At 45.3% G+C, this 25,719-nt stretch overlaps 1 protein-coding gene across 1 annotated transcript in view; it reads left to right on the top strand.

Moving 5' to 3' along the window:
* The window catches only part of LOC311241644 (rho GTPase-activating protein 23-like), a 151,163-nt gene extending 125,715 nt beyond the window's left edge, over positions 1–25,448 (top strand). The window contains exons 17-24 of the mRNA XM_084330521.1: positions 3,363–3,441; positions 3,596–3,669; positions 5,605–5,694; positions 9,465–9,590; positions 10,846–10,890; positions 11,312–11,405; positions 21,986–22,017; positions 23,792–25,448. Coding sequence (XP_084186647.1) covers positions 3,363–3,441; positions 3,596–3,669; positions 5,605–5,694; positions 9,465–9,590; positions 10,846–10,890; positions 11,312–11,405; positions 21,986–22,017; positions 23,792–24,841 — 1,590 coding nt within the window. The 3' untranslated portion in view covers positions 24,842–25,448. The remainder of the gene's footprint in view (positions 1–3,362; positions 3,442–3,595; positions 3,670–5,604; positions 5,695–9,464; positions 9,591–10,845; positions 10,891–11,311; positions 11,406–21,985; positions 22,018–23,791) is intronic.
* The last annotated feature ends 271 nt before the right edge of the window (positions 25,449–25,719 follow it).

Genomic DNA, 25,719 nt, shown 5'->3' with positions numbered 1-25,719 from the left:
TCTCTTGATTGATTGATTGAAAAGTTTATTAACAGATTGCAGAATGGGTACAGTACAGTACAGCTCAATACATACAATTGTTAAGGGGATGCAGACCAGAGAAAGACTTTCGCCTTGTTTACATCAGGGTCCCCCATTTTCAATTCATCATAACATATATGACATACATGACATACAGATAGACAGTACTGCTACATCTATACATTTATGACATATCAGATTTGCAAATACAGTACTGTTTGTGATACAAAAGTGTCCAGAAAAGGAGTGTATATACATTTGGCATAGAAACTGTACATTGGAGGAGGTTGGTTGGGTGGGGTGGGGTTGGGTGGGTTGGGTGAGGGCTGTACATTGGAGGTGGGGGGGGGGGGGGGGGGGGGGGGGTTGGGAAGGGGACACACACACATTTTACACTGTACATTGGAATATTGACAAAGCCTTACTTGGTCATTTACTGTACAACTAGGTTAGGACATTTGTAGGGGCCAGTTTCGAATTGCAGTCTCACGTAGGTGTTTTTTGAGAGTGTTTTTGAAGGTGGGTAGTGATTCACATTCCTTTACAGCTTTGGGTAGGGCGTTCCACATTGATGTGGCATAATTGCGAAACGTGTTTAGTCCCTTGTTTGAGCCGAATCTGGGTTTTACATGATTTGTGGAGCTCCCTCTGGTGTTGTGATCGTGGTATTCACTGACCTTTGGGAAGTATTTTGACATGTACATGGGTACCTTGGTCGCGTAGTGTATCTTGTAGACCAGGCCCATTGCAAGTTGCTGTACTCTGTCGTCTACTCTAAGCCATCCTAGGTTGTCAAAGTGGGCAGGGGTGAGGTGGGTTCTAGGAGTCAGGTCAAGTAGTAGTCTGACTAGCTTGTTTTGAGATGTTTGTAATTTGTTTTTTAGTGCCTTTGAGGTGCTTTGGTACCATGAGGTGCAAGCATAGTCGTAGTACCCTTGAATGAGTGCTCCTGCTAGAGTCTTCAGGGTATTCTTGTTTACCAGAGAGGAGATCCGGTACAAGAATCGCGTTCGTTGGTTGACTTTTTTTATTACATTGGATGCCATTTTGTCACAGGAAAGATTAGCCTCTAGGATGGAACCCAGGTAGGTAATTTCATCTTTCCTTGTGATAATATTGTCACCCACTGTAACCGAGAAGCCGTCGGTCTTGCTGAGTTTGTTATTTGAACCGAAGAGAATGGACTCTGTTTTGCCCATGTGTAATGATAGTTTGTTGTCGGCGAGCCATATGCAGATTTTGCCTAGTTCCGAGCTGAGGGCTTTTTCAACCTGTAACTTGTTCTTGTCAGAGACCAGCAGGGCTGAGTCGTCCGCAAACAGGAACAAGTTGCAGTCACAAGCTGACGACATGTCATTTGCATAAATTAGGAATAGTAGCGGTCCTAGTATGCTTCCTTGTGGAACACCACAGCTCACTGTGAGGGGGGGGGATAGGGTACCGTTTACTTCCACCATCTGTTCCCTCCCCTCCAGGTAGGATTGTATCCAGCTCACTGATAAACTATCAAAACCAATTGCTTTTAGCTTGTCAATCAGAATGGTGTGATTGACAGTGTCGAAGGCCTTTTGTAGGTCCAGCATGACCATGCCGCAGTATTTGCCCGCGTCCACCTCTTGTTTGATGTGGTCGTTCAAGTAGAGAAGGCATGTGTCAGTGGAGTGGGATGTTCTGAAGCCAGATTGGAATTTGTAGATTAGATTTTTTTCCGCGAGGTACTTTTCGATCTGTTCGTATACTATTTTTTCCATGACTTTCGAGATGGATGTAAGGATAGAAACAGGGCGGTAGTTACCCGGGTCTAATTTGCTGCCCTTTTTGTGCAGGGGTGTTACTCTCGCAATTTTGAAGTCCTTGGGGACGTGTCCCTGTTTTATGGAGAGGTTTATTATGTGTGTGATGACTGGGGTGATGGCTGCTGCTGAGTCTCTGAGGAATTTGGAGGGGATGTTGTCATGGCCAGTGGCCTTGTTTGGTTGGAGGGCGCTCAGTTTTTTGAGTACCTCATCTGTAGTTACTATTTCCAGTTTGAAGTCGTCTTTGTGGACGCCTAGGTTCTTGTAGTATGCTACTATGTGTTCTACCCCATACTGCCCTGAGTGGGAGGGTAGTTTGTTTACCAGTGTTGTGGCTATGTTTGTGAAGAAAATGTTTAAGTAATTGGCTACATCCAGCTTGTCTGTGATGAGCGTGTTGTCCGTCTTTATGTTTATGTTTGAGAACCTGGTTTTGAGTTTTTTACTGCAGCCTAGTTGATTGTTGAGTAATTTCCAAAGTTCACGTGGTTTATTTTTGTTTTCCTCGGTTTTGTCATTGATGAAATTTTTTTTAGCAGTTTTGATCATGGAGTTTACGTCATTTCTTAGTCTGTTTCTTTCTAGTTTGAGTTCAGTCACGTGGTCTTGGAGTTCACTGCTCGTGCTTTTGGTAAGCTTTGACTGACCTTTACGAAACTCAGAGCATTTTTTGTCTCTGGCTTTCATAGCGGTCAGTATTTCAGTGTGCATCCATGGCTCAGCGCGATTTTTTACCCTGGTGGTTCTTAGGGGGGCCATGTTGTTTAGTATTGATGAAAATTTGGTTTTGAAGCCAAGCCAAGTTTCTTCAACCAGTGTACCATTGAGTTCATCTGACCACTGACCACTCTACTGTTCAGTAAACTGATGATATAGGTCTCTACTGTTCAGTAAACTGATGGAATATAGCAGTAATACTAACAGCGCTCTCTCTCAACCATTATCTAAAAAAAAGAAGACAAAAAAATTCTAACCCTGACTAACCTTACTGTCATGCACTTGTCCTAATATACATTACTAACCTACACTGTAGCACTCAACACCTTGATGAACATTGTTACTCAGCTGAGCTGATAGAGTACAGAACGTGCAGGTTTCGTGCGAGAACAGCGCGCGTGGCCGTCCACACCGAGTCCGACTTCAGAGCGGGCGAAAGCGCACAGAGGAAGAGGCACGTTTACATTGGAACAGCTGTTAATGCCTATAGTCTATATGCGAAGTCAGTCCCTGTTTGAAGATTTTTTAAAGATTTCCAGTTCCAGTGTTCTATTGTCCATTTTGCATGTATAACCAGTTATCTAATTAATTAGAATGTTAGAATGAACTCCTGAAAAAGTATAGTATGGTTTATTTGTATTGGGAAAGATACAGACACATTAGCTGGTTGAACAACATCTATATGTGTGGTAATAATGCAGATATTGAAAGTGAAGCGCCTCACACCCGCCCGCATCCCGCGTTCGGTGGGTTTGGGCTGTACGTCGCTTTGGATAAAAGCGTAAGCTAAATGACTAAATGTAAATGTAAATGTCTCTCTCTCCACAGAGGTGGCAGGACCTGAATGTCATCAGCAGTCTGCTCAAGTCTTTCTTCAGAAAACTGCCGGAACCCGTGTTTACTGATGGTGGGTCAAACAAGCACTAACTGTTATGTACTGTACACAGTCTATATACTCAGTTCATTCAGTGCTGTATATATTGGTCCAGACAATGGGCCTGTCTTTAGGGACTGTGTGTGTCGTTACTGTACTTCAGTACAATCCTTCCCTTGTTCTGCAGACAAGTACAATGACTTCATTGACGCCAACCGTCTGGAAGATGCCGGGGATCGTCTGAAGACCATGAAGAAGTTGGTACGTTGATATGTGATGATGTGCAGAACACATGTGTGACTCAAGATTTCAAGAGATTTATTAGTCACATACATATACACAGGACATGTAGTGAAATGAAGGTGGCCATGCCCGTCTTTATTGTGCAAAAAGAATACAAATAATAGAATAGATAATAGATAGACATGATAAAAGGTACTAAGATAAAATACTATACAATGCTAAGCTTAGGAATGAAAGGTAATGAGTTTTATATACACTACTGTCATGTACAAAGGTCTGATGACCTTATGGAATATAGCTGGAGCGGGCTGTACATGAAACCAGCCCATCCAGTAGGTGCTTTAAGCATAGGTCCCGGCAGGCAAGAAACAAACAAAGCATTTTCCAAAAGTAATGATATTTATTATAATATAAAGAAGGGAATTAATCCCACAACAAACAGACAAACAGGGAAAAGGTAAGGGGAGAACAAACAGAGAATCACAGTAAGGTAAGTAAAAGGGTTGGCACAAAGGCCAACACCATATATCGTTCCACGCACAGTGGCAAAAATGGCCTAAAGGCCAAAAATATACATATGCCCCCTTAATAGGGGTAGCCGGCACAGAGGCCAACAATATATAGGTATTGTAATCCCTTAACAGGGAAGAAAATAGGCACAGAGGCCAACGATATATACAAACCCACACAAAGTGGAAACAAAGGGCAGTATTGAAATAATCCACTCAACGGTGGCAAACAGAGTAAATATATATATATGTAGATATCCACTTAATAGTGGTGAATGGCACAGAGGCCTACAATATATATAAACCCACACAAAGTGGAAAACAAGGGCAACCTCCAACGCTCTGGTCACTGGCAATTGACACAGAGAGGCGCCAGGATGTGTGTGTGCTGTCAGGTTTTTATCCACCCGCCCCCCGAGGCGATTGCCATCAGCTGCCACTCATCAGGCAATCAGCACTCTTCAGTGTAGGGACGGGCGGCACCTGACAAAGAAAGAAAGGGACAGCATTAGCTACCATGGCACACACACACATCACATACAAAACATAACACATATTACATATACTAACCTGATGTTCACATGGTGTCATAAATACAGTAATAATGATAATGACCAACCCACGTACAGTACCCATGTACGTCACAACTACTATACAATATACTATACAATATACAGTTATGCTATATGTAACTATACTATACTAACTATACTATACAAAAACATACATTTATGGTTTGTAAAGTTACCTTTGCTTTTTCCTAAAGTGACCTGTAGTGTGTTTTGTGTGGGTAGTTGGTGGATCTGGTGAAAAACGTGAACTTGAATTTTTTTTCTTTACTTCTTTTGACTGAATTTCTTTTTGGTTTGTTCACATGTTGCCTCCTTCTTCTCCTCCTCATCATTCTCCTCTTTCTCCTGCTTCTCATCCTTCTTATCCTCCTCCCTCTCCACCTCCTCATCATTCTCCTCCTTCTCCTGCTTCTCCTCCTCCCTCTCCACCTCCTCATCATTCTCCTCATCATTCTCCTCCTTCTCTTGCTTCTCCTCCTCCCTCTCCACCTCCTCATCATTCTCCTCCTTCTCCTCATTCTCCTCCTTCTCCTGCTTCTCCTCCTCCCTCTCCACCTCCTCATCATTCTCCTCCTTCTCCTCATCATTCTCCTCCCTCTCCACCTCCTAATCATTCCACTAATTTTCCTGCTTCTCTTCCCTCTCCACCTCCTCACCACTCTCCCTCATTCTTTTTCTTCCTCTCCTCCTTTTCATTCTTCTCCTCCACCACCATCTCGTTCTCATTTTCCTCCTCCTCCACCACCACTCCCTTCTCCTTATTCTCACCCCCCCCCCATCTCCTCCTTCTCCACCTCCTCCTCTCTCCTCCTCCTTCTCCACCTCCTCCTCCTCCTCTCTCCTCCTTACACCCCTACCCCGTCATCTCCCAGATCCACGATCTACCAGATCACTACCATCACACCCTCAAGTTCCTGGCGGGCCACCTGAAGAAGATCGCAGACAACGCCGACAAGAACAAGGTTGCCCCGCCCCCCCCTACTCTGACCTCTGACCTCAGCTTGTTCATCCATCTCTAAGTGAAATAGACAGCTCTGGTGTCTTTATGTTCAGGATACACTTACGTTGCAGAACGTATAGTACTTATATCACTGCATAGTAACCTTATAGTATAGTAACCACTAAAGCATAGTAACCTTATAGTATAGTAACCACTAAAGCATAGTAACCTTATAGTAGTATAGTAACCACTAAAGCATAGTAACCTTATAGTAGTATAGTAACCACTAAAGCATAGTAACCTTATTGTAACTGAGGGGTACAATTCCCTGACTGTATTGATAAGTATGGTATCATTAAACCACTACCGCTTGATGTACTTTAACTTCTGGCCATCCAGTACACGATATCTAAGTATGATGAACACTTTCCCACATATGAAATCAGGTCCACACAAATATAACAGTCGAAGGTTTAATATAGCAAAAGGTATATACAACATTCACTTAATTACATTTATGATTTGAATGCACTTGTAAGGCAAATGAGTATTCGTAGGCAAATCAACACTGAATGTCCAATCTCTGGTTACGCAGGAAGCAAGTATACAACATGGTTCTTTAGGGAAACTATAGCGATGGTACTTAAGGATTATAGCGGGATACTAAAGGGGTCCTGCTGGTTGTAAGTCAGTAAGGGGGGGGGGGGGGGTTTGGAGAGCCGTCAGCTGCATCCCATCTGGCCAACGATTCCTGGGGAGAATTCAGGTACAGAAAACAGTGCCCGCAGGATCTTGATCCACAGATGAATACACTTGGGCCCTCTTGTAGACGGTAGCTGTAGGTCCACAACGAAGGAGAAGCGAGGCGGCCTCGGTCTGGGTTGAGCGCCGTCTCACCTGGGCTCCTCTCGGGGGTAATTCCAACACTCACTGGCATTGGCTGTTATCCGCTCCACAAATCAAAGCACCCAAAGCAAATAGATATTCCATGCCGTATAGGCTCAGCAGTCGTCCGGGTAGGTAATCCAATGTGCAGGTCCACTCGTCCTCGCCCAGAACTCCTCGGATGAAAGCACCACGCGTGGTCTGCCCAGCCTGGTTAAGACTCTAGATAACGCGAGGAAACGATGGGGGTGCTGCTCACTTTAGAACTTTAACCGAACGATGCACCATACATAATAGACTATTATTACTTAATAGAAATACGTCCCACTCGACGGTACAGTGCCAAACTATGACAATTCAGCTATGAATTTACACGAGGTCTCAATGCCTATTCTGGGGCCAAAATAGGCCATACTGCACCACACGTGGGTCGTGGGTGAGGCTTCACGTCTGTTACTAGGTTGGAGGGTAAAGGACTAATGGACTAAAAGAAAGTTCTACTTTACTTGCGCCCTATTTATATTCACGGTGAACAAATAGTACCATTCGTATTTCGGTAGCCGTATTCCTACGCGGAACCGGGGCTAGTTGGGACATGTTCGTCGGCACTATTGAACTTGACTCAAGGGGCCTGTCTGCTGGCGCCAGGTTCTTGTCCAATGAGAGAATGAACTATTATGGGCTGTAGTAGACTAAAGGGATATTCAGTGTATATGTACAAAGAATATACAAGGGATATCAAACGATATACAAATACTATTAAATATATATCCATAAATAAATATATATATTCGGTTTAATCTGATCCTTCACAACACTTATAGTAGTATAGTAACCACTAAAGCATAGTAGGGGAGAACGGGGATAGTTGTCACACTTTTTACTCTAGTATGAATTGCTCATCATCAAAACATCTTTCAATAGTCATTCCTACATTAAATTGAAGCTTAAGATGTTGGCTTGAAATGTGTATCCCTCTCATTTTCCAACGTATTGTAACAAAGAGTTAATCACCTATCAAAGACACTCTGACACATTGTGACAACCAACCCCATCATGGGGATGGTTGTCACACACTATGGGGTTGGTTGTCACACCATGTGTTTTAATGGGAAAATCTTAAAAAGAAGACAAGAAGGCAGAACTAAATTTGAAAGTTTAATTGCATTGACAAGTTGACAAATACATAACTTACTGCATCTTAACATGAACATAAACAGGAAACACATCTTTAGGCCATCCTATATAACAAAATAAGAACACAATAAATCGGCCTAACAATAATAGCCTACACAACATGTGACAACCAACCCCAAATAAAATGTGACGACCAACCCCAACTGGAATGTCTTGATAGCATCAAGGCTAACAGCCATCTAACAACTAGTTAGCTAGCTAACAACAATCTAAACTATAGCTATCCCTTCACACTTTTTAAGGGTAATAATTGTTTCATTATAAACCAATTGTGTAAAAGCCTAGAAGAAAAATACTGAGAAGCGGAATATTTACAAATGGACATGAAAAACACAAAAAGTCCTCTCACCTCAAATTCAGCTGTTTCACTCCAAAGATGACAATGTAGGTGAACTCTGACCCCAATTCTGGACATTTAAATACCAAAGTATGGGAGACAGGACCCTCTGGTCGTGAAATCTAATGAATGTGACAACCTACCCGTGTGACAACATCCCCCGTTCTCCCCTAACCTTACAATGTATAAGAACATGTTATCGTTGACACCCCCCCTTATCTCCTCAGCCACTAGGAGTGTAAACGGCACACATATTCAGATTGCATTTAAAGTTTTAGATTTTGAGGCCACGATTCAATTACATTTTCGATTATTTATATATATATATATATAGAGGTAGAATCGTTGATACAGTTTTACAGTGTATACAGTAGCCGGCACCCACCTAAAAGGACAATATACTACCTTATGCATACTGTATACTGCATCAGATCATATATTTAGCATTTAGCTTTTTAGCATTTTTAGATTATATATTAGATTCGATTTAGATGATTAGATTATTAGATTATATATTGCATATATTTAGCATTTAGTTTATTTATTTTTTATTATATATTAGATTAGATTTAGATTATTAGATTATATATTGTAACTATTTATTGTAGGGCAAATATAACTGGGAGGGCATACATACCCTCATCTCGCACCTTGTTGCCCATATGCACATGTCCAGAGTTAATTATATTGATTTGTTATATATTGTTTACACTGCCTTTTTTATTCTATTTAATTTTTACTTCTCCATATAATTATGTCACCTGTACCATGTCTTATACCAGTGGTTCCCAAAGTCGGGGTTGCGACCCAAAGGTGGGCCGCGAGCAGCCACAGGAGGGCCGCGAGATGGTTTCCAAAATTTTCTTTTTTTCTTTTTATTTTTTTCAGGCCACTGAACTTAGAAGCAGGCCAGGACAGTGTTTCTAGTTGTATTCTAAAATTCTATTCTATTGTATTCTAAAATGTGACTATATGGTTTTATATTAACTTAATAAATAAACAAAAACGAAAAATCGACTTATTTCAACGAACATTTCAAACTAAATAACAGATTATGCACATAAAACGCTGAAAACAACCGAAGCAACAATAGTATTTTAATGAGGCTATTATTATTATCATTATTATTTTGGAACAAGTTAGCCCTCTCATAAATAGCACATATAAATGAATAACTAACTTGAACTAACTTAATAGGATTGAAGTGATATTTGGCTTAAAAAATCGGTCGCCTGGCAAAAAAAAAGCCTGACGATGTGCATTGGGCCGCGGCTCTCTGACGCCTTATTTTCTGGGTCCCGGCCTGAAAAGTTTGGGAACCCCTGAATGTCCCCAAGGGGATCATTAAAGGAATATCTTATCTCTTGTTTCAGATGGAGCCCAGGAACCTGGCCCTGGTGTTCGGCCCCACGCTGGTGAGGACGTCCGACGACAACATGACCGACATGGTGACCCACATGCCTGACCGCTACAAGATAGTGGAGACACTCATCCTGCATGTGAGGAGCACACACACACACTTACATAAAACTAATTCAAACTCGACAGCAGATAGCAGGGTTCACACAAGGTCCTTGAAGTGCTTAAAGTGCTTGATTTTTTTTACAAAAAGAAGTCAAGGCCTGGAATTCCTTGAAAACAGATTTTTTTAACAAGGTGCTTAAAAAGTCCCTGGAATTCAAATCAACCATTCGCATCGAAAGTTGTGTTCATCCATGATAAAATTGTTCTGAATCAAGAATCCTTTTTTTTTTAATCTAAAGTGTAACTACTAACTAATTGTCGGAAATTGGTTTAAGCCATAAATATTGGATCAGATATTTTTCCAATTAAAAAAAGTGAATTGTATCCTTTTAAAATGAGAAATCGTGCTTGGAAAAGTATGTGAAAGTCCTTTTTTTATTATTATTTTATTTTGCAATGTCTGTGGGAACCCTGATATAGTCACCTTTGAAGGGATAGCAACCTAAAAATTACAATACAACTTCCAATACAAGTATTTTTATTGCCACTTTTTGTAACAATAATACCTTTTTGCAAGACGGGAGTAATTCTCTGGTTTCTCACTCACTGCTCTGTAGTGCAGCACAGCGCTGGAGACGGAACAGTCCTTAGTCACAGAGCTAACACTGTGTGTGAGCGTCCTGAATGCAGGGGTGTAAAGTACTTGAGTAATTGTACTTTTATTATACTGTTATGGGGGATTTGTACTTTACTCGAGTATTATTAGGTTTGTATACTTGTACTTTTACTCAATTACATTTCAGAGGAAAAAAAACATAATTTTGAATCCTTACATTTAAAATGCAGACCTACAAAGTACAAAGTACAAATATCGCAGGTCCAACCATTTTAATTAGTATATTTGTTTCTCTGGCCGAACTAACGTTAACGTTATTAATCCTGCGGCCGTTCTTTATTTAAAAACAGCCAATCAAATCCCCATCAATGGAAAGTTAACCCGCCCATACCCCATGCTGATTGGTCCTTGTGCAAGACTAGAAAGCGGGGATCTTTGATTAAACACCTGCTATCAGAAGAATAGACAGTCAGAGTGACGAGCTACAGAAGACGGCCACAAACGATAGTACGAGTGATGAAGATGAAACGGATCATTTACTTTTTAGTACTTAAGTACATTTCAAAGTAGAAACTTTTTTTTTAACTTTTACTCAAGTGTGTTTTTAGCCAGATACTCTGACTTTTTACACCCCTGGCTGAATGACACCCGTTCTGTCTTCATGTCTTCAACAGGGGGACTGGTTCTTTGGAGACAGAGATCTGGACAAGGATGAGACGGTATGATTGTGGAGCACTGTCAAAATGGATTATTAACAGAATATCCCTTGTGATAGAATGTTTCTTAATCTACCTTTATACACTCTCTCTCTCCTCTCTTTCTCGCTCTCCCCATCTCTCTTTCTCTATCCCTCTCTCTTCCTCTCTCTCTCCTCTCTCTCTCTCTCTCTCTCTCTCCTCTCCTTCTCTCTCCACCTCTCTCTCTCTCTCTCTCCTCTCTCTCTCTCTCTCTCTCTCTCTCTCTCTCTCTCTCTCTCTCTCTCTCTCTCTCTCTCTCTCTCTCTCTCTCTCTCTCTCTCCTCTCCTCTCCTTCTCTCTCTCTCTCTCTCTCTCTCTCTCTCTCTCTCTCTCTCCTCTCTCCTCTCTCCTCTCCTTCTCTCTCTCTCTCTCTCTCTCTCTCTCTCTAACTCTCTCTCTCTAGGCCCCAGAGGATAAGAGGGACATGCAGCCTGTGCCCAATATTGACCACCTGCTGTCCAACATTGGCAGGGCTGGTATGCCAGGAGAGGCGTCAGGTGAGAGTCAGACAACAGAGGCAGCAGTCTGAGCAGTGTGACACAGACGTGAAGGTGGTGTTGTTGTCCAGCAGGGGGCACTCTGTCCTCTGGACTAGTCAGTAACAACGCCCCTGTTACGGTGATAGGGACACCGTACAGCTGCGAGTGCCGTCCTTCGGATGAGACACTAAACCGAGGTCCTGACTGAATCTCGGTCGTTAAAGAACCCAGGACGCCTATCGTAAAGACTAGGGGGTTCCCCGATGTTCCTAGCCAAATTCCCAATCAGTTCTCTGACATCAAGGCCACCTAATCATCACTTCCCCTTCCCCTGATATCAATCCCTGTCTCCTGAGCCGTTCAGCCATTGTGTAGTGTGATGTGTGCCCGGTGCCAGTGTGTGGCAGCCATTGAGCCTGTAGCCCAAGGTTGGGTGCTACCAGTGGTGGTGAAGGAGGCCATTTCCACCCTACATTGTGGGGAGCGCTTTGAGTGTCTAGAAAAGCGCTATATAAATGTAATTAATTATTATTATTATTATGGTACACTCGCACGGATAAACAATACATATCTAGTATTTACATAATAAATGAGCGTGTTCTCCTGGCTGTGGAGCAGCGCCTCGTACAGTAAGATGACCTCTAACCCCGTCTGGTACTAATCTGAACTAACACTTCCACTCATCCATTCACTCTCACCGAAATCAGTGACCCCATGTGACCTCCTCCACACGACCCGTGCTAACGATATACAGTAGCTCAGCGCGCTACGCTTGACATTTTACACTAGCGCCCCCCGAAGGCTTCGCCCTTCTTCTGCTTTTCTCTCTTTGACCTTTTCATTGGTTCTTCTTCCGCTGCACGTGTTTCTCTCCCACTGTTGTATTTTTCTTGCTGCCGGCTGTGAATATTTACCATTTTTTACTACTTCTTCTTCCCACTTTCTGTTTTTCCGCACCCGTCCTCTAGCTGAGACCGTGGAGCCACCTCTTCGGTAGGACCAGGTCTATCTCTGTGTGTGTGTGTGCGTGTGCGCGTGTGTGTGTGTGTGTGCGTGTGTGTGTGCGTGTGTGTGTGCGTGTACTTGTATTTCTATACTACAGGGGACACTGACCTGTTTAGACACTCACGCAATGGGTACCAAAAACATCATGGGGACACATTTGGGTGTCCCCATAACACAAATTAGGTTATGGTTATAGGGTTACGGTTATGATTAGGTTAGGGTTAGCGATAAGGTTAGGGTTAGTTACAAAATGCCATGTAAGTATGTAATGTCCCCATATTTCACATAAACCAACGTGTGTGTGTGTGTGTGTGTGTGTGTGTGTGTGTGTGTGTGTGTGTGTGTGTGTGTGTGTGTGTGTGTGTGTGTGTGTGTGTGTGTGTGTGTGTGTGTGTGTGTGTGTGTGTCTCAGTGTTGTAGTACTCAAGTGACTCGACTTGGACTCGAGCACTGACTGCATTCAGACTCGGACTCAGACTTGTTAATTGTTAAATACACTTGTTTATTTTTTGTAAAAGGCCCCAATCATTTTGGCATAAGATATTGATGGCTATAACCGTAACGTTATTTAAATTGCGTGCGAGGGCCAGACACGTGTGTTCCACCTACATGCGGATTCACATTGATACCCTCATGTTCAGTACTTTAGTTCAGCCTAAAGAGACGCCCCGAATCGTGCGCTTTGCTTACACAGATTTTACATCAAATTCCAGCAACTGTTAACTGTTGTGGACTCAACCTTGATGACTTGGACTCGGACTTGGACTTCACTAGGGTAATGGGGACTGGAGACTCGACTCAGACTGGGGACTGGAGACTGGACCACAACACTGGTGTGTGTGTTTCTGTGTCAGACTGGGGACTGGAGACTGGACCGCAACACTGGTGTGTGTGTTTCTGTGTCAGACTGGGGACTGGGGACTGGACCACAACACTGGTGTGTGTGTTTCTGTGTCAGACTGGGGACTGGAGACTGGACCGCAACACTGGTGTGTGTGTTTCTGTGTCAGACTGGGGACTGGAGACTGGACCACAACACTGGTGTGTGTGTTTCTGTGTCAGACTGGGGACTGGAGACTGGACCACAACACTGGTGTGTGTGTTTCTGTGTCAGACTGGGGACTGGAGACTGGACCACAACACTGGTGTGTGTGTTTCTGTGTCAGACTGGGGACTGGAGACTGGACCACAACACTGGTGTGTGTGTTTCTGTGTCAGACTGGGGACTGGAGACTGGACCACAACACTGGTGTGTGTGTTTCTGTGTCAGACTGGGGACTGGGGACTGGACCACAACACTGGTGTGTGTGTTTCTGTGTCAGACTGGGGACTGGAGACTGGACCGCAACACTGGTGTGTGTGTTTCTGTGTCAGACTGGGGACTGGAGACTGGACCACAACACTGGTGTGTGTGTTTCTGTGTCAGACTGGGGACTGGAGACTGGACCACAACACTGGTGTGTGTGTTTCTGTGTCAGACTGGGGACTGGAGACTGGACCGCAACACTGGTGTGTGTGTTTCTGTGTCAGACTGGGGACTGGAGACTGGACCACAACACTGGTGTGTGTGTTTCTGTGTCAGACTGGGGACTGGAGACTGGACCACAACACTGGTGTGTGTGTTTCTGTGTCAGACTGGGGACTGGAGACTGGACCACAACACTGGTGTGTGTGTTTCTGTGTCAGACTGGGGACTGGAGACTGGACCACAACACTGGTGTGTGTGTTTCTGTGTCAGACTGGGGACTGGAGACTGGACCACAACACTGGTGTGTGTGTTTCTGTGTCAGACTGGGGACTGGGGACTGGACCACAACACTGGTGTGTGTGTTTCTGTGTCAGACTGGGGACTGGAGACTGGACCGCAACACTGGTGTGTGTGTTTCTGTGTCAGACTGGGGACTGGAGACTGGACCACAACACTGGTGTGTGTGTTTCTGTGTCAGACTGGGGACTGGAGACTGGACCACAACACTGGTGTGTGTGTTTCTGTGTCAGACTGGGGACTGGAGACTGGACCACAACACTGGTGTGTGTGTTTCTGTGTCAGACTGGGGACTGGAGACTGGACCGCAACACTGGTGTGTGTGTTTCTGTGTCAGACTGGGGACTGGAGACTGGACCACAACACTGGTGTGTGTGTTTCTGTGTCAGTCTGGGGACTGGAGACTGGACCACAACACTGGTGTGTGTGTTTCTGTGTCAGACTGGGGACTGGAGACTGGACCACAACACTGGTGTGTGTGTTTCTGTGTCAGACTGGGGACTGGAGACTGGACCACAACACTGGTGTGTGTGTTTCTGTGTCAGACTGGGGACTGGAGACTGGACCACAACACTGGTGTGTGTGTTTCTGTGTCAGACTGGGCTCTTTGCTTTATTCACTCACTTCTCTGGCTTCTGGTCTTTGGTTTCCAGGGGTGTAAAAAGTACCCAGAAATTATACTGAAGTGAAAGTATGGGTACCGTCTCAAAATCGTACTCAAGTAAAAGTCAGAGTATCTGGCTAAAAACACACTTGAGTCAAAGTAAAAAAAAAGTTTCTACTTTGAAATGTACTTAAGTACTAAAAAGTTAAAGTAAAAAAATAAGAAAAATATATTGCAAGGGATAGACCAGATAGATAGATAGATTCCATCGTGGGCCAAGTTTTCATTTTAACTAGGTGAGTTAGTTGAAAAGGTGAGCCAATTAGTGAAATCATCAGCTGGTGTTTAGGCAAGGCTGGAATGAAACCAAGCATACGCTCACACAAGGACCAATCAACATGGGTATGGGCGGGTTCATTTTCCATTGATGGGGATTTGATTGGCTGTGTTTAAATAAAGTGCGGCCTCAGGATTAAAAAAATTTATGACGTTAGTTCGGCCAGAGAAACAAATATACAAATTAAAATGGTTGGACCTGCGAGATTTGTACTTTGTAGGTCTGCATTCTAAATGTAAGGAGTAAAAAAGTATGTATTTTTTTCTCTGAAATGTAATGGAGTAAAAGTACAAGTATACAAACCTAATAATACTTGAGTAAAGTACAAACCCCCAAAAACAGTACTTAAGTATTGTAACGAAGTACAAAAATGACTCAAGTTCTTTACACCGCTGTTGGTTTCGCACCAGACACACAGTGAACCGTCTCCGTCTCTGGTGTTAGAAGGAGAACACTGTATGCAACATTTAGAATGTTTTAATACAGCATCATGACTTACGTAAAGACATACTGCCAATCAACACTGCTAAACAATTCATTGTTAGTTGACCATAATTCTGCCTTCTACGGCAAGACAGTAGTAGGATGAGGGCAAAAAATTTCATATACTGTGATGTGGTGCCCTCTAGTGGTTGTAATTGTGCTCTGATTGATTGATTGATTGAAAAGTTTATTAACAGATTGCAGAATGGGTACAGTACAGTACGGCTCAATACATACAATTGTTAAGAGGATGCAGACCTGAGAAAGACTTTCGTCTTGTTTCCATCAGGGTCCCCCATTTTCAATTCATCATATGACACACACGACATACAGATAGACAGTACTGCTACATCTATACATTTATGACATACCAGATTTTCAAATACAGTACTGTTTGTGATACTAAAAAAATCCAGAAGAAGAGTATATACATTTGACATAGAAACTGTGCATTGGGGGAGGTTGGGTAGGTGGGGTGGGGCTGTACATTTTGGGGCTCTAACCTTTTGAAGCTGTGGAAATGACTTCTTTCCTCAGCTAAATCATAGAACCTTAGAAACAAATGTTGCATATATATATATATTTCTAAAACGTTAATCGTGTGTTAAAAAAAATTGTGGCGTTAATAGAATTGTGTGTTAATACGTTAATGATGCGTTAACTTTGACAGCCTTAAATATAACAAATCAATATAATTAACGTTAGGTTATGACTATAACCAAGTTCTGTTAGTTAGGGGCGATGCTTGGCATCGCCTTCTGCACTATCTCGCGTACGTGCACGCGTACTGAATAAACCACAAATGTACCTCTAATACCAGTATTAGTCTGACCACACCCCTCATCAGCTTACCTTCATAAGCAGGTGTGTGGTCACCTGCTCTCCTCCTTCCCAAGCTTTCACCACAAGGTGAGGACAAGGGCTGCAGCGGCGTCCGATGCCAAGCATCGCCCCTAACTAACAGAACTTGGTTATAGTCATAACCTAACGTTCTGTATCGTTAGTGGCTTAGCTTGGCATCGCCTTCTGCACAAGGGAGGCCAAGCGGAGCCACTTGGCTGACAAATACACCCCGCTGACAGCCCCCCAAAACCATCAGAACAGGGAGGGCCGAGCCCCCCCGACCCCCCCTAATGGAGGGTAGCCCCCCTATTAGGGACGTCACGGGAGGGCGACGGACCCGACCGTGCGAAGAGGCACTCAAGCAACTCAACGCACAGGGTGAGCAGACCGTGGCTTGACCCACGACTACACACACGCACAACCCGCATGCCACCCGGGAACGAACGGAGGAACAACCTCGTTACTGCCCCCAGAATCACGGGGTCAAGGGCAAACCCAACCCCGTGGCAAGGCCGTAGCAGCGGAGCACGAAGGAAGACCCAGACCCACCAAAAGGACTGGACTCCCTGGAATGGGGGCCCGGAGAAGTCCATGATGCCAGCATCAAGACCCCACCAGGTGGGCACGTAGTGCCCCGCCCCCCACATCGCCAGCGTATTCGGACAAAGGCCCCTCAGTTACTGCACCTGGTATTCCCAGGCGGAACCAACCAGGCCAGTAAGCCGAGCGGGCCCCGTCCCCCCAATAGTACACCGCCTGGCACACTGACCCTGCAGAATAGGCAGTCAGCATGGCCGTAAGCACACAAAAAAGGTTAACCAACGGAAGCAGGCAGCGCACCGGGGAAAAACCAGGCAACAGGCTGTTAACCCTAGCCTGGAGACTGCGGACGAGACAGGCGCCAGAGGGGACAGCTGAACACAGCCGCCCCGGCGGAAGGAGCGTAAGCTGGCGGTGTTGCATGACCAAGCCTCCATTTAACAACCCCCACCCAGAGGGGTCGAGGCAGAGAAGGCTGACACGATTGGCAGACGTCATGAACGTGCAGGGGCACCCTCAACCGGTGAACCCGGGAGTTGACACTGCTCCAACACACCAGGGAATCAACCACCTCGGTGTTACCCAATGCGGTGGTTGTTCCTATAACCCCTCAAGAAAAAACTCCAAAACACACCTGCGGGTATACACCGGCTATACCGCAGTACAAGTGTTTCAGTTTCCAAAAAGGGTTAACCCAGGCCTACGGGTCGCAAACATCACTTCGGACCGGGCCTGGCGGTACGGGAAGCACAGGGTCACCAGAGGAGGCCAAAAAACCACCCCCACAGGCCCCTCTTCGCCATGCGTGAGAGAGGAGCGAAAAACAATGGAGAACCAGCCCCTAAGCACACCGTACCTGGTATTCCCCGGCGGTCTCCCAACCAAGTACTAACCAGGACCAACCTGTGTAGCGGCCGAGATCCGACGAGATCGAGCGCGTACAGAATGGCATGGCTGTAAGCCATGACGACAGTGCTGAGTAAAAACATACCCAACCAGGGTCTCCATAGCGCTTAACCCTGTGACACCCAGACCGACCTGGCATTTTTCCCCCTGAAAAAAGCCCAAGTCCCTCAGGGTACCAGAACAGCAGATCTGCATCCCCGGCGGACAACGGGTTCAACTGATCTGGACCAGCGTGACCAGAACCAGTCCCGTGCCCTAACCACGCCGACATGCCTACTCCAGGAGAAGGGCAGATATGCGTGTTGATCTTAACATGAAAAGAAGGCGCCACCCAGACGTCGGGACGAACCGCGCCTGGTGGCCCACCCCAAGGGCGTGAGACCCCACTACATATGTTCAGATCCATCCCGTCATCATCCCCCAGACATGAACGAGGATCCGTCGACAACCCACCCAGGTCATGGGATGTGGTCGCCGGAAGAGGAAAAACCCCCATCTCAGTTGCTTTATAAAAACGCTGTTTCAACCACAAGCAACTAAGGCGTGCCAGTCAATCGCCTGTTTACAGCGAGCTAGCACTATACGTGCGTCGGGACACACCCCCATCAATGAACAGGCTATTTAGACCTGTCATTGAATCCCCAAGGCGCCCAGGGGAACGACAAGAGGGGTGTGACACTCCCTAACTCCAACACTTCTGGAATAGAAAGAAGGAAGCATCAACAGTATGTATCCCAGTCTACACAGCCGGGGTAAAAAATGTTCACATTTTTACATCCCACCACCCTCCCATAGGAAAGAGACGGGGATCCCCAGAGAGACTTCCCACGCGAGCTGTACAGATTGAAAAGAATATATTGCACCTTGAGCCATGTAAAAAACTGGTTTTAGGGCCTCCGGGGAAGAGGCACCGAACCCATACACACTCAATAAACGAATTGAATCGAATATACATACAATAGAAAAGGACCCTTCTAGAGGGTCCACTCATTTTGACAATCTGAGGAGGAAGGCTCTGTACTCTGATGGAGGCTTCCTCACATGGATCACATGGAAGAAGGAGTCCGAACTCACAGAAGGCCTGAGTAGGCGCTTGGTGAGGAGGAGCCCTGACCACCCCCCCTGAAAACAGATCCATCACATGGACCTGAACAGCACACGGAAGTCCTACCAACAGAGACGCGCACGGTGACGTACTCTATGGCGGGGGAATTCCTGCGGTGCACACGCCCAATATACCAGGCCGTGGGACCAGGAACTCCCTCCCCCCCCCCCCCCCCCCCCCCCCGTAACGTGCCGAACCGCCACGTGACGGGAACCTTGAAGGACAGGGGGTGTACCCCTGACCGACAGAACAATGGGGAGAGGAAAGGTTACCAGTTCACCCCTTTACGACCCCACACCCATGATACGACGTAACGACAAAAAGAGAATATGACACAGTCATAGTCAGCTCTATGAAGCGTTTCACAGCTCCACACAGCACACGAGCTAACCTGCTATCTGATTTTTACTAAGGAAAAACACAGAATAGAGAGGGCTCTAAGAACCCCGGTCCAACATACACATGTGCTTCTGTGGCCAGTACAACCCAGTTGTAGGTCACATGACACACACAACCCATCATCATCACAATGAGAGAATACATCATTCTTGATTAGTATCGACCACAGGCCTTGCTAAGCACACATGACAGCAACCAAACCAATTTCCCTTTAGGAAATAAGTTTCTCCAGCAGATTTAGCACAACCTCAGCAATCAAGCTGAGAGTTACATCGTATCCCTACCACACAAAAGACACAATTAATGCACAACATGTCTGATAGGAGGTGATAAAGTCCCCAGGGAACCGGGGGGGGAAAAACACAATCCTCCTATTTTACCCTCAATACGGCCAGTTAAAACAGGAAAACCTGTTAATGTGTGAACTCACTGTCCATTGTCATTACAGTCTGAGAAAGAACATTCTTTTACTCACTCGTCACCAAGCATAGCTTCATAGGTTAGTTGCCTTAGTAGTGAGTACACGGTACACATAAACACCATGATGTTTCTCACACAACAACCAGATCAATACATCACGACCTGCACGGAGAAGCTACTGCCAGTGACAAAAACAGCTCACACACAACCCGCAACGTATCTCAAATGCATTGCAACAACACACGTTTTGGGAAAAAACACTGTCATTCACAATACATTTAGCAAGGTAAAACCAGAAGACGTGTTATGAGGGTCTGGCCAACCCCGTACCTGCCCGGAACGCAGATCAGCGAAGTGCAGTCACAAGCCACCGTAGAACACAGCCCTCTTTGTTGACGCAATCCCCGTCTAGGCTCAGGCAGGGTTGACGAACATCCCCTGTCAAGGATGACGTCGTGGTCAAGAGTGTAAAACATGTTAAAAATCAAAGCACGTTCAACAGAATAGCATCAAGCTAACGGCTGCTCCAACCGTTCGGGTGCTATCGCTTCCGCTCGCGAGACGCCGATCTACGACGCACGCGATCAGGAGCGAGCTCCCGGCGGCGCGCGAGAAGTCAAGCTACCCCGCGCCAGGCCACCGACCGGCTAACCGTAAGCTATGAACATGTAAACAATGACATAACACTCACCCAGACAGGCCGCCGTTCTGAACCCTCCTCACTTTTTAAGAGAAAAGAGAAAACAAGACGTCAACACCGCTTCACAACGGTGACATTAACACGTCCGGCGGAATCAGCACAGTACCAACTGGCCTGTATAGCTGACTTTGAACATGAATCTGCCGCTATCGCACATTACATGCACATATCCCCTCGTGAAGGAATACTCTCATTTGGATATGAAAGATGGGGTCTTAACACGGTGACAGAGAGAATCCACTCGTCCAGAACACACAGGGATCACCAGTGTCAATGGTCGCGGCCCACTAGTTAAAACTATAATGGTCGCCAGACCAAGGCCTTCTGTCGCCTAGACGGCTAAACAAAGGACCCTAGCCTGGGGCCGGTTTCCATAAACTTTGTCTAGTAGCCCCCATAGCACTAACAGACAAGTGGAGCCCGCCAGCAAACACTACTCACCCAACCTGGAACGCACCGCTCCTCACAACAGCGGCATGTCCGACAGTTCAGCTGTGGCCTGACAGGTTTCACCCCAACAAACACAGCAAGGAACTGCAGTTGAGAAGCATGCAGCGGCGTGCTCCCAATACGAAAACCGGTGGAGGGTTTGTAGAATGATCATCATCTTCTAGACACTCCAGTACGAAGACAATATCGCCGTATTTTCTCGAAAATAGTGAGAGAGAAAATAAAGATATGATGTCAACGTATCCTTGTTTCCCAAGCTGTTCCTAATCCAATTTCTTCCATCATGGTGTCAAGTGTGGGGATCTACCGAGGCACCTCTTCCTTGTGGTGAAAGCGAGAAGGAGGAGAGCAGGTGACCACACACCTGCTTATGAAGGTAAGCTGATGAGGGGTGTGGTCAGACTAATACTGGTATTAGAGGTACATTTGTGGTTTATTCAGTACGCGTGCACGTACGCGAGATAGTGCAGAAGGCGATGCCAAGCTAAGCCACTAACGATACAGAACTCTGGACATGTGCATATGGGCAACAAGGTGCGAGATGAGGGTATGTATGCCCTCCCAGTTATATTTGCCCTACAATAAATAGTTACAATATATAATCTAATAATCCAATAATCTAAATCTAATCTAATATATAGTAAAACTTTTTTCTAAACGAAATGCTAAAGATATGCAATATATAACCTAATAATCCAATAATCTAAATCTAATATATATTTAAAAAAAAATTATGATAAAGAAATACAAAAATATTACTCAAATGTTTTTTAGTTGAACATAATTCATAATTATATATAGTGATGTGGTGCCCTCTAGTGGTTGTAATTGTGCTCTAACCTTTTGAAGCTGTGGAAATGACTTCTTTCTTCTGCTAAATCATAGAACCTTAGAAACAAATGTTGCATACACATTGCCAAGGTTCCCCTTTTAACATTAGATCAGTTTTCTGTGATGAATCAGATTCCCCATAACTGTATTCTGCCTTGTGTTGATTGGTGACGTGACCCTAACTAACACACTTTTCTCTCTAATATGTAGATTCCACCACCAGCGATTCAGTTAAGTCAAAGGTAAGTTCCTGTTAGCTCTTCTAGTGATACTTTGCACTTTGGACTAAGCATGGAGTCCAGGTTTCATCCTGGAAAACAGTAGGATAGTTGTTGCTAAGTGTGTTTACTTGCATGTTACTATTCCAGATGAAAACTGGTATAATAATAATAATAATAATAATAATAATAATAATAATAATAATAATAATAATAATAATAATAATTATTATATAGCACCTTTCATACATGGAGTGCTTCACAGCAAATAACATAAAATGAACATAGGCATAAGATTTGCATACAGTTGACAGAATAAAAGCAATGCATGAAGTGCAGACTTAAGAATAGGTATACAATACAATAGAAGTAGTGCAATGTAGAAAGTACAGACATAAGAATAGGCATTAAATAAGTACAATAAGTACAGTGTTGCTAATTCCAATTATTATATATTATTCCCAACAAAAAATATTCCAATTAAGGGAATTGGGGAAAAGGTGTTTATATGTGCATCTTTACATCCCGACCATGTATATCTAAGTAAACAGAACATTGGGCCTCATTCAACAATACTCTCTTATTATTTTTCTTATATTCTTGCTTACCTGTCTGTTAAGAGAACAATAAGAAAAGCCACCGCCACATTCATCAAGCCGTTCTCAAAGTCCAAATCTGTTCTTACCCAGGTTTTTGGAATGGTGAATCCCACTCATTCTAAACTGGATGCGCGTTCTCGCGCAAGTCATTTGCATACAGAGACACGCCTCGCGGGCTCATTATAATACGAGAGTATTCAAGCGCTGGAGCGCTTTGCGATGGATCAAAATTAGATAGTATTGTCATCATACAGCACCTATAGCTATATAGTGGAATATACTGTATTAATATAGTAATATAATAGTAGTTGGCTAGTTGCGCGCTTCTGGCCACCTCCCGCAGTGTACGCATACACACGTACTGTATACAGTACGTGCAAAATGAATCATTCCAGCAAAGTACTGTAGGCTTTGTCAATAAATGTCATTATGAATTGAAAATGGGGGACCCTGATGTAAACAAGACAAACGTCTTTCTCTGGTCTGCCTCCCCATAACAATTGTGTGTATTGAGCTGTACTGTATTGTACCCATTCTGCAATCTGTTAATAAAATCTTCAATCAATCAATGGCCTGGGCGGCCAGAGCATAACTGTTCTAACAGCAATATATAATCCATTTCAGACAGAACGCACGCAATACGTTATAATAATAATTATTATTATTGAAGTCGTATTTGGGGGCAATTAACCGGTAAGAGTGCTCTCGACCACTCTTATAATTTGTTCTTGCCTGAGAAAAAAGCAACAATAAGAAAACGTTGCTGAATCCCAGGTAAGAACAAAGTAAGAGGAAATGCTAGTTAAGAACGAAATCTGTTCTTATATCGCTTCATGCATGAGGCCCATTGTGAGTATTAAGATAAGATAAGATATTCCTTTATTGATCCCCTTGGGGGAAATTCAGGCATCATAGCAGCATGGGGGAGGGGGGGTACAGGTAGTAAAAAAAGCAGTGTAAACAATATAACAAATCAATATAATTAACTCTGGACATGTGCATATGGGCAACAAGGTGCGAGATGAGGGTATGTATGCCCTCTCAGTTATATTTGCCCTACAATAATAGTTCAACAATATATAATCTAATAATCTAAATCTAATAATAAAAAAAAGAATGATAAAAAAAAAAAAATACCTATCCATGGATCCGCACCCTGGGGCTCATGATGTACCCGACACTGATCTGGCTCCTTTCAGATTCCCTTGGGCTCCAAGAAGGACCTGAGCGCCCGGGACTTCCTCCCCAAGTCCATCATCTCCGCTGTGACCCGCAAGCGTAAGAAATGCCCCCCCAGCCCCCGGCCCCCGGGCAGCGGCACCGACGAGGACTCGGAGCACGAGCCGGTCAAAACCAGCAACTACGGGGGAGCGGCGGGAGAGGGAGAGGAGAAGGAAGGGAGGGAGGAGAAGGAGAAGGAGGGGGCGGTGGTGGGAGGAGGATGTACCGCTCTGACAAATGAAAATGAGCAAGAAGAAAAAGGGAAGGAGGCCAGAGAGACTCTAGAGGGGAAGCAGTCGTCTTATAAAGAGGAGGAGGAGGGAAAGGAAGGAGGGAAGGAAGAAGGGGTTGATGGGAAGGATTCGGAAAGGGACAGCGGGCGGCGCGAGAGGTTGAACTCCCCCAGATCGGCCCCGCGTCCCCGGCCCCATAGTTTCCTCTACTCTCACTACCAGCCACCAGCCAGCCTCGGTGGTGCCTACCGAAGACCCCCGCACGGGCCCGGTCATCCCCTGCACCCGCAGCCCCACGGCCTGGCCAAAGCCCGCTCCATGGTCGCCCCCTCCTGGCTCTCCCCTACTAGACTGCCCAACCCCTGCCACGCCTCCAGTCACCTGCAGGTGGCCACGCAACAACACCCCCAGTGGAACCAGCCGCCACCGCCGGTCCACTACAGGAAGACCAGGGGAGGGAGAGCCAGGACCGTGTCCATGAACCTGGACCTCGAGCTGGGCGACGGGGGGGACAGATTCAGGGGGTGGATGGGGGAGAGGGTAGAGGTGATCCGAGTCATAGAAGGGGCTCCGAGCAGCCATTTAGGGGTTCCTCAGGGCTCCTTTACCACCCCCATAATGATTCAGCAGGGATTGCGGATAGATCAAGTGCCACTCCCTTGTCTCGCTCACGAGGCTCCCTCCCCCTCGTCCTTGGCGTGGGCGGATCGAGGGGGCGGCGTCACCCTCAGGAGATCAGCCCTGGACCCGCAGGACAAGAGGAGAGCCTGGCGCCGCCACACGGTCATAGTGTAACCCTCCCGGTGTGCCCTCGACGCAGTCGCCCTTTATTGACACAGGATGTCTCAAACTATCGCCGGGTTCAAAGCCTAATGCCAAACGGGGGTCTTGGTCTCGCAGTGTGTGCCATTTCCTTGTCCCTTTTTATTGGTACTGATGTAAGCGAACACATTGAATGACTGTTAGCGACGGTAGATATAAGGAAAGAGAACGGGAGAGGAAGCTGCGTCAAACATTTACCTCACGGGATGAGCCGCCGCTGCCATTACATCTAACTGCCAGACTTTGCGAGCCGACACCAGCGTTCTTGTAGACTTAATCGTATGCCTCCCGGCCCTTTTTGAAGAGCTCTTCCAAAGCCTATTGCATCATGGGTCCACACAGGGAACTTCAGGAAACACTCTCTCCGGACAACTTAACTCGCCATGTTGGGGCGAAATGGGATGTGAAAAACTGCATGGGGGGCGGGTCATTGACATATCAAAAAGAAATGATGCAACGCTTACGTATTTAACACAAACCCCTATTGTACCTTCCGGTGTGTGTGGGAGGATGGCTCCGACACGCCTCACTTCAGTCCTCAGTCGCAGGCGGAACGAAGCGTCTGAAGCAGCTATTTCAACTCATGCCAAGTAATTTTTTTGACAGTCGGGGGGGCCATTGTACCATATCAGCATGGAGTTATGCGGGGGGGGGGGGGGGGGGGGGGGGCAAGACTAGATTTAAAAACGTGAACCAAGCACTTAACGGGGGCCAGGAGAGAGAGGCTCCACTTAGTAGTGTTAGTATTACAGATAGTATTGTGGTGGGCGGGAGGAGCCGCTGGAAACAAATTGTGGTTTAATTGTGGAAGAATAACTTCCTTAAATAAAAAAAAAAAACTTAATTAAATC

This window comes from Notolepis coatsorum (assembly GCF_963971535.1).
Source record: "Notolepis coatsorum genome assembly, chromosome: 15".
Taxonomy (NCBI): Eukaryota; Metazoa; Chordata; class Actinopteri; order Aulopiformes; family Paralepididae; genus Notolepis; species Notolepis coatsorum.
Note: the sequence above shows the minus strand (reverse complement) of the source record. Positions and strands in the feature narration are given on the sequence as shown.